The sequence below is a fragment of the Nilaparvata lugens genome, chromosome 3 (genome assembly GCF_014356525.2).
Source record: "Nilaparvata lugens isolate BPH chromosome 3, ASM1435652v1, whole genome shotgun sequence".
Classification (NCBI taxonomy): Eukaryota; Metazoa; Arthropoda; class Insecta; order Hemiptera; family Delphacidae; genus Nilaparvata; species Nilaparvata lugens.
The window spans coordinates 29488553-29504574 of NC_052506.1; the positions used below are offsets into that span (position 1 = coordinate 29488553).

Consider the following 16022-nt stretch of genomic DNA (forward strand, 5'->3'; position numbering starts at 1 on the left):
TGAAAAGTTCGGAAACAACTGATATTTCTTTTGAAAGGGAAATTTGACTATAGGTCTGATTGAAGAAAAACAACTCTTACTTCGCTTTAAACTTTTGGTCCGTCATCTTGGAACCGTCATTTCAAATACAACTTCATTTCTTTTAAATTACATGATACATTATTTCAAAACATAATTTCAAGAGAAAATCAATAATGAAAACCGCACATTGATGTCATAAGGTTTAAAAGTTATTCACATTGAAATATATCTATCATACAAAAATTGAATAATAATCATTAAATTAAAAATCTGATCAATCAAATCAATCTTTTGTTTACAAAGTTGGTAGATATTACTTTGAGTGTTAACCAACATTTTGAAAAAATAAATTCAATAATTGGAATTTTTTGGATTTTCTATTTACTAATTTATCTAATTTTTGTACTATTTAGTAGTATTTTTGAATGTGAATAACTTTGAAACGGTTTGAGTTATTGATGTGCAGTTCTGGCCATTCTGTATCGAAATCATGTATCACTGGACCACCTCCCCATTTGAAAAATGAAGTAGTTTTTTCATACAAATAGGATCCCCAATCAGACCTAACATCAATTTTTCCTTGTTAAAAAAATATTCAGCGGTTTCTAAACTTTTCATTAACCCTGTTCAATAAAATTAAAATCGGGACACTGAGCTTCGCTCGTTATTTTTATTCATTGATAAACAGAACACAATTCTTGAAAATGATTGGGGAAGAACTAAGAACTAACAGGCACAGCCATGGCTTACACTATCTATAGTAGGCTGTGGCACAGCCCAAAACTGTTCTTCCCCGAATTCTGATTAAATATTGGGGCACCGAGCTTCGCTCATTGTTTTTATTTATTGATAAACAGAACACAATTCTCTAAAATGATTGTGTTTATATTTTAAAGCTGACTATACGTCAGCTTATGAATTTCGGGGATGCGATATTTAAATTTTCCACAGAATCACTCGCTCACTTTTTACTATCCACGAAAGTCTTTGCAGTTTCAGCCAAGGATAAATTATCCTTTCAATGTCGTTCAGCGAGTTTGGTGTAAGTGTTCGTCTAGTGCCAAAATACCTGTTATCAAATTTTTGGTTAGGATCGATTTAGTATTTCATTTTCAGCACAAAAATTAAACGGCGGTCACTATTGTTTTTAAAATAAACCAAGTTCAAAGTAGCACAATTTTACATGCATTTAACCTTTAAGTAGCAACCATTTTGATTATCGAAATCATCAAATTATGATGAAATTAAGTTTTCCTAACCTAAAGCTTTTCCTAACCTAAGCTTTCCTAACCAAAACTTTTCTAACCTAAAGCTTTTCCCAACCTAAAACTTTTCCTAACCTAAGCTTTTCCTAACCTTAGCTTTCCTAACCTAATATATTAGAGGCGTTAAATTATTTAAAAAAAAATTATGATGAGTGACCGCCGTTTATGTCTTGTGATTTTGTGACTAAATCGATCCCAACCAAAAATTTGATGACAGGTATTTTGGAACTGGGCGTACACTTTAGCCGCTAGTTTTCTCAAGGATGAGACCAAGTGCAATCGAATTTTTATATCAAAAAACCTACTATGTACCAAATTTCGTGAAAATCGTTAGATCCGTTTTCGTGATCTGTTGAACATAAATAACCAGATAACCAAATAACCAGATATAAAAATATAAACAGATATACAGAAACTGCTCGCTTAATATAATAGGATACACTATGAAAAGTCCAAAAAGTGGGTTAATGAGCTTCGCTCGCCTGCATTTTTATCATACGTTAGGACGATCCAGTCGGGGGTCCAGACTAAACGTCCGGCTAAACGGATATGGCGAGCGAAGCGAGCATGACGGCTAGTATATGATATTCCCAGGAATAGCTCTGATTGAAGTAGCAGTGCCCAATCAATTTTTCCGCGATAAATGCAATTCAATCTTCAGCTTGGTGCCAACCTAAAAAATTCAACTCAACTTAATGCCAACCTGACAAAATTATTAATTTAGTTACCAGTTAACAACTGTTTCGTAGAGGTACTCTCTCTAGATTATAGTTCTATATTAACATATGATATGGCCTTTTTTCTTTACGCCCTTTTTTCTTTACGAACTTTAAGCCCTTAAAAACCACCCTTAGAGTTAAAATATTGCCAAAAGATTTCTTAGTGCGCCTCTAAAGTGCCAACTGAACATACCTACCAAATTTGAACGTTTAAGGTCCGGTAGATTTTTAGTTCTGCGAGTGAGTGAGTCAGTCAGTCAGTCAGTGAGTGAGTGCCATTTCGCTTTTATATATATAGATTTTAAATATGACTATTATTTTTTATTAATTATGAACAATTTAAATTTTCTCGAACCCTTAAGGTTTCTTCATCTTTTAGATCGTGTTTATATTTTACAGCTGGAATACGTCACCTTATGAATTTCAAGGATGAGATATTTTGATTTTTCACAGATGCACTCGCTCACTCACTTCCATTATCCATAGACGATGAAAGTTCCAGCTGTTTTTCAAAGGATGAATCATCCTTTCAATGTCGTTCAGCGAGTTTTCCTAGAGATGAGATCTAGTGCAATTGAATTTTTATATCATAAACCTACTATATTGCAAATTTCATCAAAATCGTTAGAGCCGTTCAAGAGATTCATTGGACATAAATAACCACATAACCATATAAATACAGAAATTGCTCGATTAATATTATAGGATATTCATGATTTATAATTTCTATTTGATGTTTAGGTTTGATTCCAATTTCTTTGAATCAATCTTGGAGGGTCTGACAGAATTTTGTTTCTTTGTTTATTTCCAGGTCGACCCAGTCCTGCTCAGTTTAGGAGTCCTCCGTACAGCACATCGAAGAATAGCTACAACTTAACGTGGTTGGTGGAGAGTTATCCGCCACTTGAAGAAGTACGTCTCCTCTACAGAAAACTCATGGTGAGTCTTTCAATGTGATCACTTTCAAAAGCTTTCTGTATCACATGTGTAAAATATCAATAATTGTTTATAATATTAGTTTTGGTTCGGAAAGGGAAAGTGAACTCTGGTGGTTCAACTGATAAAAATCTTTATTCCTCACAATCAAGCTCTAGGATCTGAGCAAAGGTGTAATTTCTGCCGTGAAGTTACAAATGACTTCATACCATAAAGTCACCAGTCAGATATTGAAATCACCGGTACACCGGTATTATGGAACACCTATTATTAGGCTTCCAAAAATCGTCATATTTTTTCAGCGTTCCCACATATATGGAGACTTGGTTAAGATATTATGAAAAATGTCGTATTTCAATCTGTATATTTTTACTTTCCTTGCCCTATTACCATACGTAAGGAAAGTATTGCTTTCCAAAAAAATTTAAGATACCCTAATTTCATGTTTTCTATACGTTTCATTACTTTCCTTGCCCTTGCCCATAGGTAAGGGAAGTATTGCCTCCCAAAAAATTTAAGGTACCCTAATTTAATGTTTTCTATACGTTTCAAGGTCCCCTGAGTCCAAAAACATGATTTTTGGGTATTGGTCTGTATGTGTGTGTGTATGAGTGCGTCTGTGTACACGATATCTCATCTGCCAATTAACGGAATGACTTGAAATTCGGAACTTAAGGTCCTTACACTATAAGGATCCGACACGAACAATTTCGATCGAATGCGATTCAAGATGGCGGCTAAAATGGCGAAAACGTTGTCAAAAACAGGGTTTTTCGCGATTTTCTCTGAAATGGCTCCAACGATTTTGATCAAATTCATACCCAAAATAGTCATCAATAAGTTCTATCAACTGCCACAAGTCCCATATCTGTGGAAATTTGGGGAGCTCCTCCCTATCAATGCAAAGTTCGATTTTAGATTCCCAATTATCAGGCTTCAGATACAATTTAAACAAAAAAAAAAAAAATCAAGTGGAGTAGATTGAGCATGAAAATAACTACAATTAATGTTCAGTAACATTTTCACCTAAATTGAAAATAAGATTTAAATTCGAGAAAATGTAATTATTCAATTGCAAATTATTGTTGATTCTATTAAATCATTCACTATGAAGAAATAGCAGAACTCATGTGTGTCTCCAGCGTTATTTCCCTGTCACTAGCTGGCTCAAATCTTTGAATAGTAGACTTGAGATGCGCGGGAACACTAGCGTCAGGTGATCAATTTTCATAACGGCAAGGAAAGTTGTGTGAGTGCGCCACACCAGATTTTTTGGAGTTTGAGATTGGAAACATTCATATTCAACCCTTTCAAGATTTAGCCCCCTCAAAAAAGCTAGACGGACAACGACTTTGAACTCCAGTCATAGCCACCTCTAATATGACCACCTGAATTAGAAGTGGCTATGCCTTCAGTAAGTCAAAAGTGAGAACTCGCTAACGCTCGTTCTACAGGCTGTTGAATTGTTCCCGCGCATCTCAAGTCTACTATTCAACAGCTACATCAATATTGTTTTCGATATTTTCGTAGCCTACTATCCCGTTCAATAAAGTTGGGCCTATCGTTATTTAGTTTAATATCATCAACACGTTCAATAAAGGAGATCCCCTTATCAATTTTACGAATTCCAATCATGCCAAGATGGTCGACCAATCGAGACAATTTTACTCTCGCACTTTAACCGCCGTGCTATACTCTCCGTCCAGGCGACAAGTCCTCAATTTGATGTCTACAAAGCTTTCCAAATTTTCTTCTCAGATCTAACATTAGATGGGCATCCAGCCTTTTGACGAAAATGAAGATTATACCAGGTGGGGGTGGTACTGCAACAGACTCACCCTTGAGCGGCCTGAGACTGTGTATGGCGTCTAGCATGGCCGGATGCATGTCGACTTGTTCATAGAGTTCACCTCAATGGAAAAAATATTGATGATCTGATTAAATTCATGATATAGTGGGAAAAAATATTTTTCCATAATATTTTTTACACTCCGCTGAACCCAAAATATATGGTATTACAAAAATGAAATATTGAAAGCCGCGACCCTGGAAAACAAAGTTTGAGTCATCGCTCATGTTGTGATTTCAATCTCTACTAACATGAAAGGTGATCAAGATATGCAGAACGAAACCTCATTGCGAAGGACCAAATTATTCTTCACTCGCTTTAAATGTCTGGTTCAAAAATGCGATGAAGGTATACCTATGCAATATAGGTACTCCTATCGTAATTTGAAATCTTCCCGAAAGAAAAGCTGTTTTAGCTGTAACTCCATAATCATTACAATATTGGTAAACTACAGTTCTCAACAAATTAGAATTGTAATAGTTTTGGAGTAATCGAGTATTACTCGGAACCAATCAATCATAATGTCGTATGGGACTTTCAATTGGATTTAGGAAAAGAAATAGAGAAGCTCAAGCAGAACTCTAAGCGATAGCAGAAAATGCAAAATTATTGAGCATTCAGCCCACTCAGTCAATTCAGCCCCATAATAAAGAAAATAGCTCATAATCAAGGTTGAGGAGAAATGAGATTAAGATCATGTCAAGAGTTAGAACAGAGATTAAGGAGGACAAACCTGATTCCATTATTATTCCAACCCTGCTTCATGATCAGGGGATGTTTGAACTGTTAGAGTTGAAATTGCAATCTTCAAATCCTGTGATTTCAATCAAATTTAGTGATGATGATACTTCTTTTATTTTGAGTGAAAATACTCATCATTTCATAATTAGTATATCAACTGAAGCCACATTTATTCCAGTGAGAACTATTCGCTAAAGATTTCTCTAAACCTAACAGACTGATGTACAGTCTAATTTAAAACTAAAAGAAATTTTGAGTAAAGCCTTCTCTTGGACGATAGGATTGGGACTAGAATCTAAGATGAACAGTCATTAATTAACCATTTTTGGCTAGGAACATTGCAATTGATAAAATTGAAATTTTATCAATGAAGTGACAAAAATTGATTGACATTCTCAATCTTGTGGAAAGTTTGATGACAGAAACCTGTGGATGACTTGAGCTGAGTGGAGTGGAAATTCAGTATCGACTCACAAAAAACTAATGAAACGCTCATCATCAAACTTTGTTGCATGTTGGGAAAAAATTAACAGTCTGTTGTCGGAATGGAAAAAAATCACATGCCATGAACAAGACCAGATTGAAGCGAATAAAAAGCTTTCCAAGAGATTAAAATTTACGGCAAGTGCAGCCAACGATTGAAGCTAAATGAAATTTCTGATTGACTTTGATGCACAATCCCCTAGATGAGTATTGTATGTTGTACGATAAACAAAATTCTGATCTCACGATACATTATTATAGATGAAACGTTTCTCTCTGTGGATATGGACTATGAAATACGAGTTATAAAAGTTGGATTGTCAATTATACTCCCTAGCATCGTAGAATGGTAGCATTGACTGATAAATTGGAGTTAGTTGTACCTACGTAAAATTTAAGGAACCACTCCCAATTCTATGCTTACCTCTTATAAAGTTAAAAAGTCCAAATACCTAATAATTTCCCTCATGGATAAGAGAAGTAACAATATTCACTCGATGCATTGTGAGAAACTTACGATGTCTAAGTCGTCCCAAAGAAGACAGTGTTGTATTTTCCAATCCAATCTTCATCTATAATAGAAGATCTGATTGTAGGAGATGAATAGGGTCGATGTAGATGTATGGGTAGATGTATAGGGTAGATGTGAGGAGATTATGTAGGGGTATATGAAGTGATATGGGTAGATGCATTTATGATGAAATATTTATGTAATAACATCATCGTACCCTTTTTTTGAAAAAAAAATAATATAAAATAACAGATTGAAAACATGACTTAGAACAACTACGTTCGACGTTTCGCATCATCTTTTGGTTTTGAAAATAAATTCCAAATAGAATTTATCCATTCATTTATTTATCAGGTTCTATTTGAAATTTATTTTGAAAACCTGAAGATGATGTGAAACGTTGAAACTATTTGTTTAATTTGTGTTCTCAATCTGTTATTTCATATTAGAAATTTTTCAAAAAAGAGTTCTATGATGTCATTTTATGAATAACAAGAATTAGCCCTGAATACATACATTTCAAGATAATGGGATATATTATATAGGTAGATTTAGCAGATGTATAGGGCATGCTACGTAAAGGAGTTTGCCTCAGCGTGCTAATTGACAAAGGACACTCATTTTTTGCAACTGTGAATGCATTGAAAGAAAACATCATCAAAACATCATTCTCATTGATGTAAGTTAGGATTGTTTTAAAACATCTAACATTCAATGCTGAGCGAAATTTTGGGAAGATCTGTCGTTGTTCTCATAAAATATGAGTTCGAAAAACTCACATCACATCCTATTCCAAAAAATATCCCTCATTGGGATGTAAGTTGGTATATTTCCTAACTTCAGTTATCCAATATAACTCAATGATTATTTTTAACTATAAAATAAACACTTTTCTTATTTTGTCGGTGATCTGAGCTATACATTGCTTTATTTATTTAGCGTATGGCAGTATACACAACACATTTATGATCACAAAATTCGAAAAAAAAGAAGAAAACAATAGAAAATTCATATATAAAACGAATGAAAATATCTTAGTCACTTTTGACCTGGAAATTAGAGGCATGCTTCCAGGGTATTGGGTTCAATACCTTTTATACATTGCTATTGCATGAGCATAGATTTTCGGAACAAGAATTACTGATATCGTGGAGAAGGTCTAGTATGATAATTCCAACAATGAATGCAGTGAATTATATTATAATCTTGTCTTTCAAAGCTTGATAACATATTAGACCATCAAGTTACCCCTCAAATATATCCAGAGAGTGCTTGCGATGTATGACCAGAGCTATCCACAACTTTGTTGATAACCATAATTTGAAAAGGTCTATAGTATAATGCTTTTATAGAGTGATAGGATCTTAATATCGGGGCACCGAGCTTCGCTCGTTATTTTTATTTATTGATAAACAGAACACAATTCTTTAAAATGATCGTGTTTATATTTAACAGCTGACTATACGTCAGCTTATGAATTTCGGGGATGAGATATTTTGATTTTCCACAGACCGAGTGCGTCTCACTCACTTTTTATGATCCACAGACGACGAAAGTCTCAGCTGTTTTCCCAAGGATGAATTATCCTTTTATTGTCGTTCAGCGAGTTTTCTAAGGGATGAGACCTAGTGCAATCTAATAATTTTTATATCATAAACCTACTATCCCAAGCAGCAAAATAATCAGTTTAAAGTACTTTGAAATGTAATTTTAAATCACTTTAAAGCACTTTTAAATTATTGTACAATGATTTACAATGCTTTAAGTGGGCAAAATTGTGATTTATAAACTACTTGAAAATCATTTGAAATCACTTTCAAATGATTGAATAAGTTCTTCAGAATCATTTAGAATCATCGATTTATGTACTTTTCAAATCACTTCAAAGCATTTCAAAGTAGATTTAAATCACTTTTAAATTACTTTTAAATGATTGTACAATGATTTACAATGCTTTAAGTGGGCAAAATTGTGATTTATAAATTACTTTCAAATGATTGAATAAGTTCTTTAGAATCATTTGGAATCATCGATCCATGTACTTTTTAAATCACTTTAAAGCATTTCAAAGTAGATTCAAATCACTTTTAAATGATTGTACAATGATTTACAATGCTTTAAGTGGGCATAATTGTGATTTATAAATTACTTGAAAATCACTTTCAAATGATTAAATAAGTTCTTAAAAATCATTTAGAATCATCGATTTATGTACTTTTTAAATCACTTCAAAGCATTTCAAACTAGATTCAAATCACTTTTAAATTACTTTTAAATGATTGTAAAATGATTTACAATGCTTTAAGTGGGCAAAATTGTGATTTATAAACTACTTGAAAATCACTTTCAAATGATTAAATAAGTTCTTAAAAATCATTTAGAATCATCGATTTATGTACTTTTTAAATCACTTCAAAGCATTTCAAAGTAGATTAAAAACACTTTTAAATTACTCTCAAATCACTCTACAATGATTTACAATGCTTTAAGTGAGCAAAATTATGATTAATAAACTACTTTAAATCACTTTAGAAATGATTGAATAAGTTCTTCAGAATGATTCAAAATCATTGACATATAATCTCCTTTATAGAATAAATAGTATATTCAGCTGGATTTGAAAAAATTACATAACTTCAAAATTGATGAATAAATCCTTTACTTAAACAATCATAATTAACATAGTAATGCAACGAATTGTATTTTATAATTGTATTTTTTTAATTGTATTTTATTTTGCTTATGGAGCTCCAAATTAAAATTTTCAACTGTCTCGACTTCATTGACTTCAGCAGACGACTGTTTCTTCTCCTTTTCTCCATGTCTGTGAACAAAAATTGAATCAACTTGATTTCAATGTCATCTTTATTGTATAACTTCAGGTACAAAAATAAGTCAAAACGGAAGCATTTGACTTGTAGGTCCACAGCAGATCAAGTTCAAAGGAAAACAAAATTGGAACCTCAGTTATGTACATTATCAATCAATCAATCAATCAATAATTATTATGAAGAATGTCATCTAAATTTGGAAAGAACATGTTTACTTCACTTATCTGTTAGAATACAAAGTTATTGTCATAAGAGCTCGTGGTATTCAATTCTTCCAGTTGCTCTCCTAAAAATGTAATTTTTCACTTCTAGATGAATTCTACTAGAATATTTTAACGACGACTCTGTGTTTCAAATCAATAAAACAAAAAAATAGAATATCAAATCAATGGGTGAAACTCATCTCATTGGGGACATGGGACGGTCAAGCGAGAACAATACAACTGCAATACCCTTTGGCAGGTAGATTTAGCACATTTTCGACCCTTGTGCAATGAAGCATATGCCCCCTCCTGTTATGTTTAGTAACTTTATTCGACACTTAGCATTTAGAATTCTACTTATATTTGGAAAGATAGAGCTCATTTAGAAAAAATGGTTCGACTTCATCATCATGGAACATAATTTTGAGCCAATTCAAATATTATCAAAGAACAATTATAGTACAGCTTTACTATTCTACTACCTAATAACAGAATATCTATACTATGTAGAGTAGTATAGGTAGAGTCGTAGAGAGTTAAGGTATGGTATATAATACAGTGTAGTAGACTATATAATAGTCATAGAATGAAAAAAAAACATTAGGACAAGGCTCTTTGGGCCGCTGATTCAATGGATTTATTGGGCAGTTTTATTATATTATGTCAAACAATTCATGTTTTTTATGGCTCAGAGTAATAGGACTTGAGCATCACTACATAGTGGCCCAGCACAAGTGCGTTTACAATTTATTGTGATTGTTAAGGATATATCAATGTGTAATGCTAGTTTTTAAGTTTATAAAAATTATCATAGTAGACCAAAGACTTGAAGAAAATACTCTATTTATGATGAACTTACAAGTTTATACATTTGAATATATAAAACTAATTTCATGTGCTACTTGATATTTTTCAAACGATACATATGTATACATATGTATATATGTATACACATGTCGAGTTGTAAGTTGTGGACCAGAGTGTTGGGTTTTGGCGTAAATTTTGAAAATATATTATTTTTGCTAATTTATCTGGATGGGGCTATGTGGAGTGTTAATCCCAGATTTGTAGCTTACTACAAATCAATTAATATTTCCAATACTGAGTAACGATCAGCATCATAATGACCACCTCCCAAATTGAAAAAATCAACTTAGATATTCAATATTGCAGATCCTGGATGGAATGACTCATTTTTTTATTAAATAGAATAGAATGACTCCTTCATTTTAATGTCGTGGCGAAGTTTGGACAGTAGTGTCCACTCTACCACTCAACCACGGTGTTTGTGGATGTCATGTTTAATGGCGAAATAAAGTTTTTGAGTCAGTGAAGTAGTATTTTCTATTCAAGTGGGATTTTGTCTGGCTGATATTAATATTGCCAAATTAGCGTTGTTGAAAAATATGAAGCAAGCTACACAGTAAACTTCAAAAAGATAAATTTGCTGAAATCTTACCAATCATAACTTTAGTTATGAGAAGGCCCTTGAATGGTTTTTTCTCTATCTCATGGTCGTCCTTGCGTTGAACTCTTTTCCACGAAAAGTATATGGCAACGAAGGGTCACCAGCTTCCCCATGATACTCGTGATTGTGCGCCCCTCCAAAGCTGTATCGGCGCATGACGCGACATACGTCTCCTTTGAACAATGAAAAAACAATATATTTTAGTTGGATGATAAAATCAAAATTAAAGTATTCTCAAAGGGATCAAGTATATCTATCTGATGAATTCATAATGTAACCTTTGTTTTTTACAATTTCCAAAAAACTCTATCAAATAACTTAGAAAGCAGATTATGTATGTAAATCATTTTTGTTCTAAGTGCTTAGTTCTGTTTCATTTAGTGGAATTTATAGTTACGGCAAAAAATAATATTTTTGAAGTAGGGGTTTAAATTCAAGATTGAATACGAAAAAAATAATAGCTAGTGATTTGAAAAAATTTGGAATGCTGAAGATTTGACAAAAATCATAGGCTCTGATACTCTTATACCGATTGAAATAAGAGACTAAATATATAACCCAAATTTGTGGGCTATCGTATGATGACCGGTAAAAAATATAAGCTTGTTCAGTCCTCTAGCTCATTACAGCCTATCAGGTCAGGTAGAATTCAACTAGTCAACCAAAATGAATTAACTGAACCTACCTAATATAGGTAGAAAAGACAGAACGCAAGCTAGATCTATAAAATATAATAATAATGTGTATTTTCTCCAAGCTACTCTATAGTAGATATACTTTTATCAGTCTATGATTCAAACTTCCATAAATAAAGTAATATTATTGTGTACTTACATTGATAATAGAAGATCAAGTGACTTCAAAACAAATAAATTCCCGGATAAAACACTGGAAACATGAACTGTAATCTGTATTCAATACATGATGAACTGAACTAACTGGCCCTTGCGACTGACTAGTGACAGTTTAGTGACTACAACACTACAACTAACCAAAAGGCAAACCCAACCAAAAAGGGCGCGAAATACTCCGACTGAGAAGGAGTGAGTTGAGAAAGAGAGGGTAGACCAGTGGACAATGGTGACAGACCTACACTATTACAAAAGAAGGGACTATTATTCGAAACTGTGGAGCAGGTAGTAAGTGGAGAGACTCAAACTATATAGCCTACCGTACTGGAAAATATAACATAGTAATAGAAAGCATATGCAGTTGAATAGAGAAGAGAGAGAGCATAGAGTGTAGAAATGATGGATCATGGATGAGATTAGATTAGATTAGAGTTCTTTATTTATGTATGTTATGTTACAATATATTATTATACTGCTGGCTTATACACTAATTTACGTTAAATGACAATATTGCTTATTATTAAACGAATTTTACAAGATATGAAGAGTTAATTAATGAGAATAGAGATTGAATGCAATTTGAATAACGATAACATTGCGATGTACCGTATCTTCATAAATCGCGGTGTTTCGACAAATAATTGTCCTTTCTCTAAAAATGATATGGAATAATATCCCTCCGATTTGGATAGATAGAGAAAGAGGGGTTGAGTGGTGTGGTAGACGAGGTTAATAAAAATATAGACAAAAAAAACTATAGAAAAGGTTGCTGATCTGAGTTGATTTTTTTCAGTTCTACTCACTGCAAAAGCTAATACTCTGAAGTTCACCCATAATATTTTATGGCGAACAATTTTTGAGAGCAATATTCATTCTCTGTTATGTACCGCATACAACCTAACTGGTTAGGTATCTAGGAGGCAAATCCTCCTAGGTATCTAGGAGGTACCTAACAGGAGGCAAAAATCGATCAGATGAGCAATTGGCGACAAAGAGTGGACTCGGGTGTTAAAATTGGGCAGGGAGTCTTCCTCAACTCTCTCATGTTGGACTACCAACCAACCAACTCACAACTTTGGCTCGATATGGTGTAATTGGAAAACTAGTAGCACCCAACTTCAAGACACGAAATAAAATTATCATTCAGCAAGAAATGTTATTGTTGTGATCATGTATCTGATCGAATAAACACCGATTCTGGTAGAAGTGAGTATTCCTGAGAAATAAACGATTCTACTATTGAAAAACTTTCTGTACGGTACCGGTATTCTAATATCAAGCCTCCATACCTACAATCCGGACAATCCTACAATCCTACAATCCTACAATCCTACAATCCTACAATCCTACAATCCTACAATCCTACAATCCGGTAATTTCATATGATGATAATAATAATAAGAAAACTATTTTCTTGAGCTTCTTGAAGCCAGTGATAGTTAAGCCAGTTACACACATCGATTTTTGGACGTTCGATTTTTTGCCGTCCTTATAAATCCACCAGATTAAACGAGACTTGAAACTCTTGAATACATTATCTGTTTGCCAAGTTATGCAACTGTCGGAAAAGTAATAAAATAATATCCTCCCCATTAATACGCAACTGGAATAAGATTGATACGATACGGTATCAGAGAAAGTGTAAAATAGGCCTACTAAAACTAAAGAAGACTTGTAAAATGCTGCGAGACCTCAAAATTAAGTAATATGGTTCAAATTAGAAAAGAAATGAAAAAACTAAATTGCAATTCATCCTGATTTAAAAGGATTCTCAACTCCGGCTACGAAATGATCTTGACAATATAATTTCGCTTGTATAGCCTATGCTAAAAACTAAGCACCTGAATGAAGTAAGTGAGGCGTGAGCTATTTTCTCTTTCTCCTTCATGTTGTGTAATGAAAAAATCGTGTGTCTCTTGTGTGATGGTTATATTTTACAAGCTCATTCCAAGCCTTGAAGAACCACAGATTAATATAGAATCACTGTATGATTCTCAAAAATGTAGTAATTGCAATGATTGAATTGACTCCTGTACAGGGGAGTATCGTTGGCATAACATTTGCTGTTCTCACAACTTTACTTGAATTGGTTCCTGAGTTTCTTTCATAGAATTCAATTTGATATCTCTAATCTATTTCAATACTCAACCATGAAAACCAATTTTCGAATCATAGTATCAATCAGACCCTTTGGATATCGATCTTCTAGTAGTTAACAGAACCAAAATGCAAAGAGTATAAAAAAACCCACCAGTCACTGGTGGTAGGGCTGTGGTTGGGTGCAAAGTAAATGCTGTTATTATTGTAAATGGAAATAAATACGAAATATCTCCACTTTCGAGGTGAATTTCATTTCAAAGACTTGAGAGATATCCTCTATTTTTCTTTCAAATAGTCTCCAATTTATCATAAGAGACAATACAGTAAGTTAATATTCTTTGACATTCAATATTTCGATTCCCGTTAATTGAATCAAGCGACTACAATGTAATTGAAGGTATTTAAGTGCTCTCTGATTAATATATAGATCTACTGGGTAGATTAATTGAGTCAGTATGTAATTAATAACTTGATTGTTGAATTCTGGAAATTACTACTTATCACAATTTCTGAAAAACTACTTTATGGGTTGTGATGAAACTTATTATTTCTTATACATAGAAACATTAAGATTGAAAAAACAACAGCTTTCCAAGATCCTAGATGTTTACCAATCATGCAGCTATCTTGTGGATATAATAACTTTAACTTCAAGAAATTTTCAGGACTGTTTTCAGAGACAAATATTGTTGAAGCGTTTGAGTTATATGAACTGTGATGAGCTTCTAGAAAATGTGATACAAATAAGATACTTTTTTCTCCTCTCAATACTCTCAATATTATTATGATAGTTTTTGTGATATGTTGATACACAAAATTAACGATGCATTTACTCCGCATGTGCTGGAAGTTTACGTGTAATTGATTAATACAGTACCGTATCAATAAATGAAATCAAATATTGGGCTTATCGAGAAGTAATGACAATCGTTCAAGTATTTAGTCTGAATCGTATCTGAAAATGACACTTCAACATCAGTAGCAAGTTCTATTTGCACAAAAGAGGAAATCTATACAGGTTTATTTCAACATGAAATTCAATAGTGTGTCGTCCAATAAAGTATGTAATGAAAACATTTGGGGTATGTTGGGTGTGCTCTGTAGATGTGAGATTCTCTAAAATTATAATTAGTAGATAACCCATGTTCCGCAATGGCGGTCTAATTAAAAACTTGACCCACTGAAATATTCAAGAATTCAAAATAGGCCTATAACCATCCTCGGTAAATTAAGAATCAATATGCAAAATATTTCAAGTCAATCAGCTCAGTAGTTCTGGTGTGATGATAAGTCATTCGTGAATTTCCTGTCACCTACGTCTGTCTATTAGCCAATATTATTTCCTTAATTAGGCTATATTATAGATAACTCTAAAACATCAACACAGACAAATTATTATCGTGATTCACATGATGATACGGAAGATAATTGAATGAAGATCTAAAACTTACATGTAGGCCTACATTATTTTGCTGTAAACTTACTATAATCTTGATAGATACTATAAATTAGGATAGGAAGAGAGTTATGAGAGTTTCAGCTGCAAATCTTCCAAAAACTAGTGTGACAACCTCTTTCACCTACAAAAAGTGTTACAAAACTGTAGTGTGTTCTGTAAAATGTTATTGCCTTTATATTATATTTGCGACACGTTTCCTACAATCAAACTTCTATATTATGCATTTATAATATTTCAAACGTTAATTCATTCTTCAGAAGTTCATATTTATCAACATTTATTATGTTTCTATAAGAGAAACTATGGAATATTATAGAAACTTATAGAAGATTAGAAAAATCTATGCAATACAGGTATGACTCATCCAATTCAGGTATTATCGGTTGATATAAGTGAACAGTTCACTCACAACTCAGATTACGTAGTGACAGTGAACTCTATACTAAATAGGCTATGTATCGTTCATGTACTATAGCCTACTTCAAATTATGGAACAGTAATGCGATGTACTAGAAACTCGAAACGAAGAAGCAGTATTAGGCTACAGTATTTAGAATTTAGTTTTCAGTAGGCTACCTGCCAGCA

At 33.0% G+C, this 16022-nt stretch overlaps 1 protein-coding gene and 1 long non-coding RNA gene across 2 annotated transcripts in view; one reads left to right on the top strand and one right to left on the bottom strand.

Moving 5' to 3' along the window:
- The window catches only part of LOC111055736 (protein amalgam), a 418452-nt gene that overhangs the window by 389083 nt on the left and 13347 nt on the right, over positions 1-16022 (top strand). Inside the window, exon 8 of the mRNA XM_039422760.1 lies at positions 2817-2944. Within this exon, the coding sequence (XP_039278694.1) occupies positions 2817-2944 (128 nt within the window). The remainder of the gene's footprint in view (positions 1-2816; positions 2945-16022) is intronic.
- On the bottom strand, positions 9289-12314 carry LOC120350380. Its single transcript, XR_005570731.1, has 3 exons — positions 11862-12314; positions 11019-11200; positions 9289-9349 (listed from the first exon to the last, which is right to left on the bottom strand). It is a non-coding gene; the product is annotated as an uncharacterized LOC120350380 (long non-coding RNA).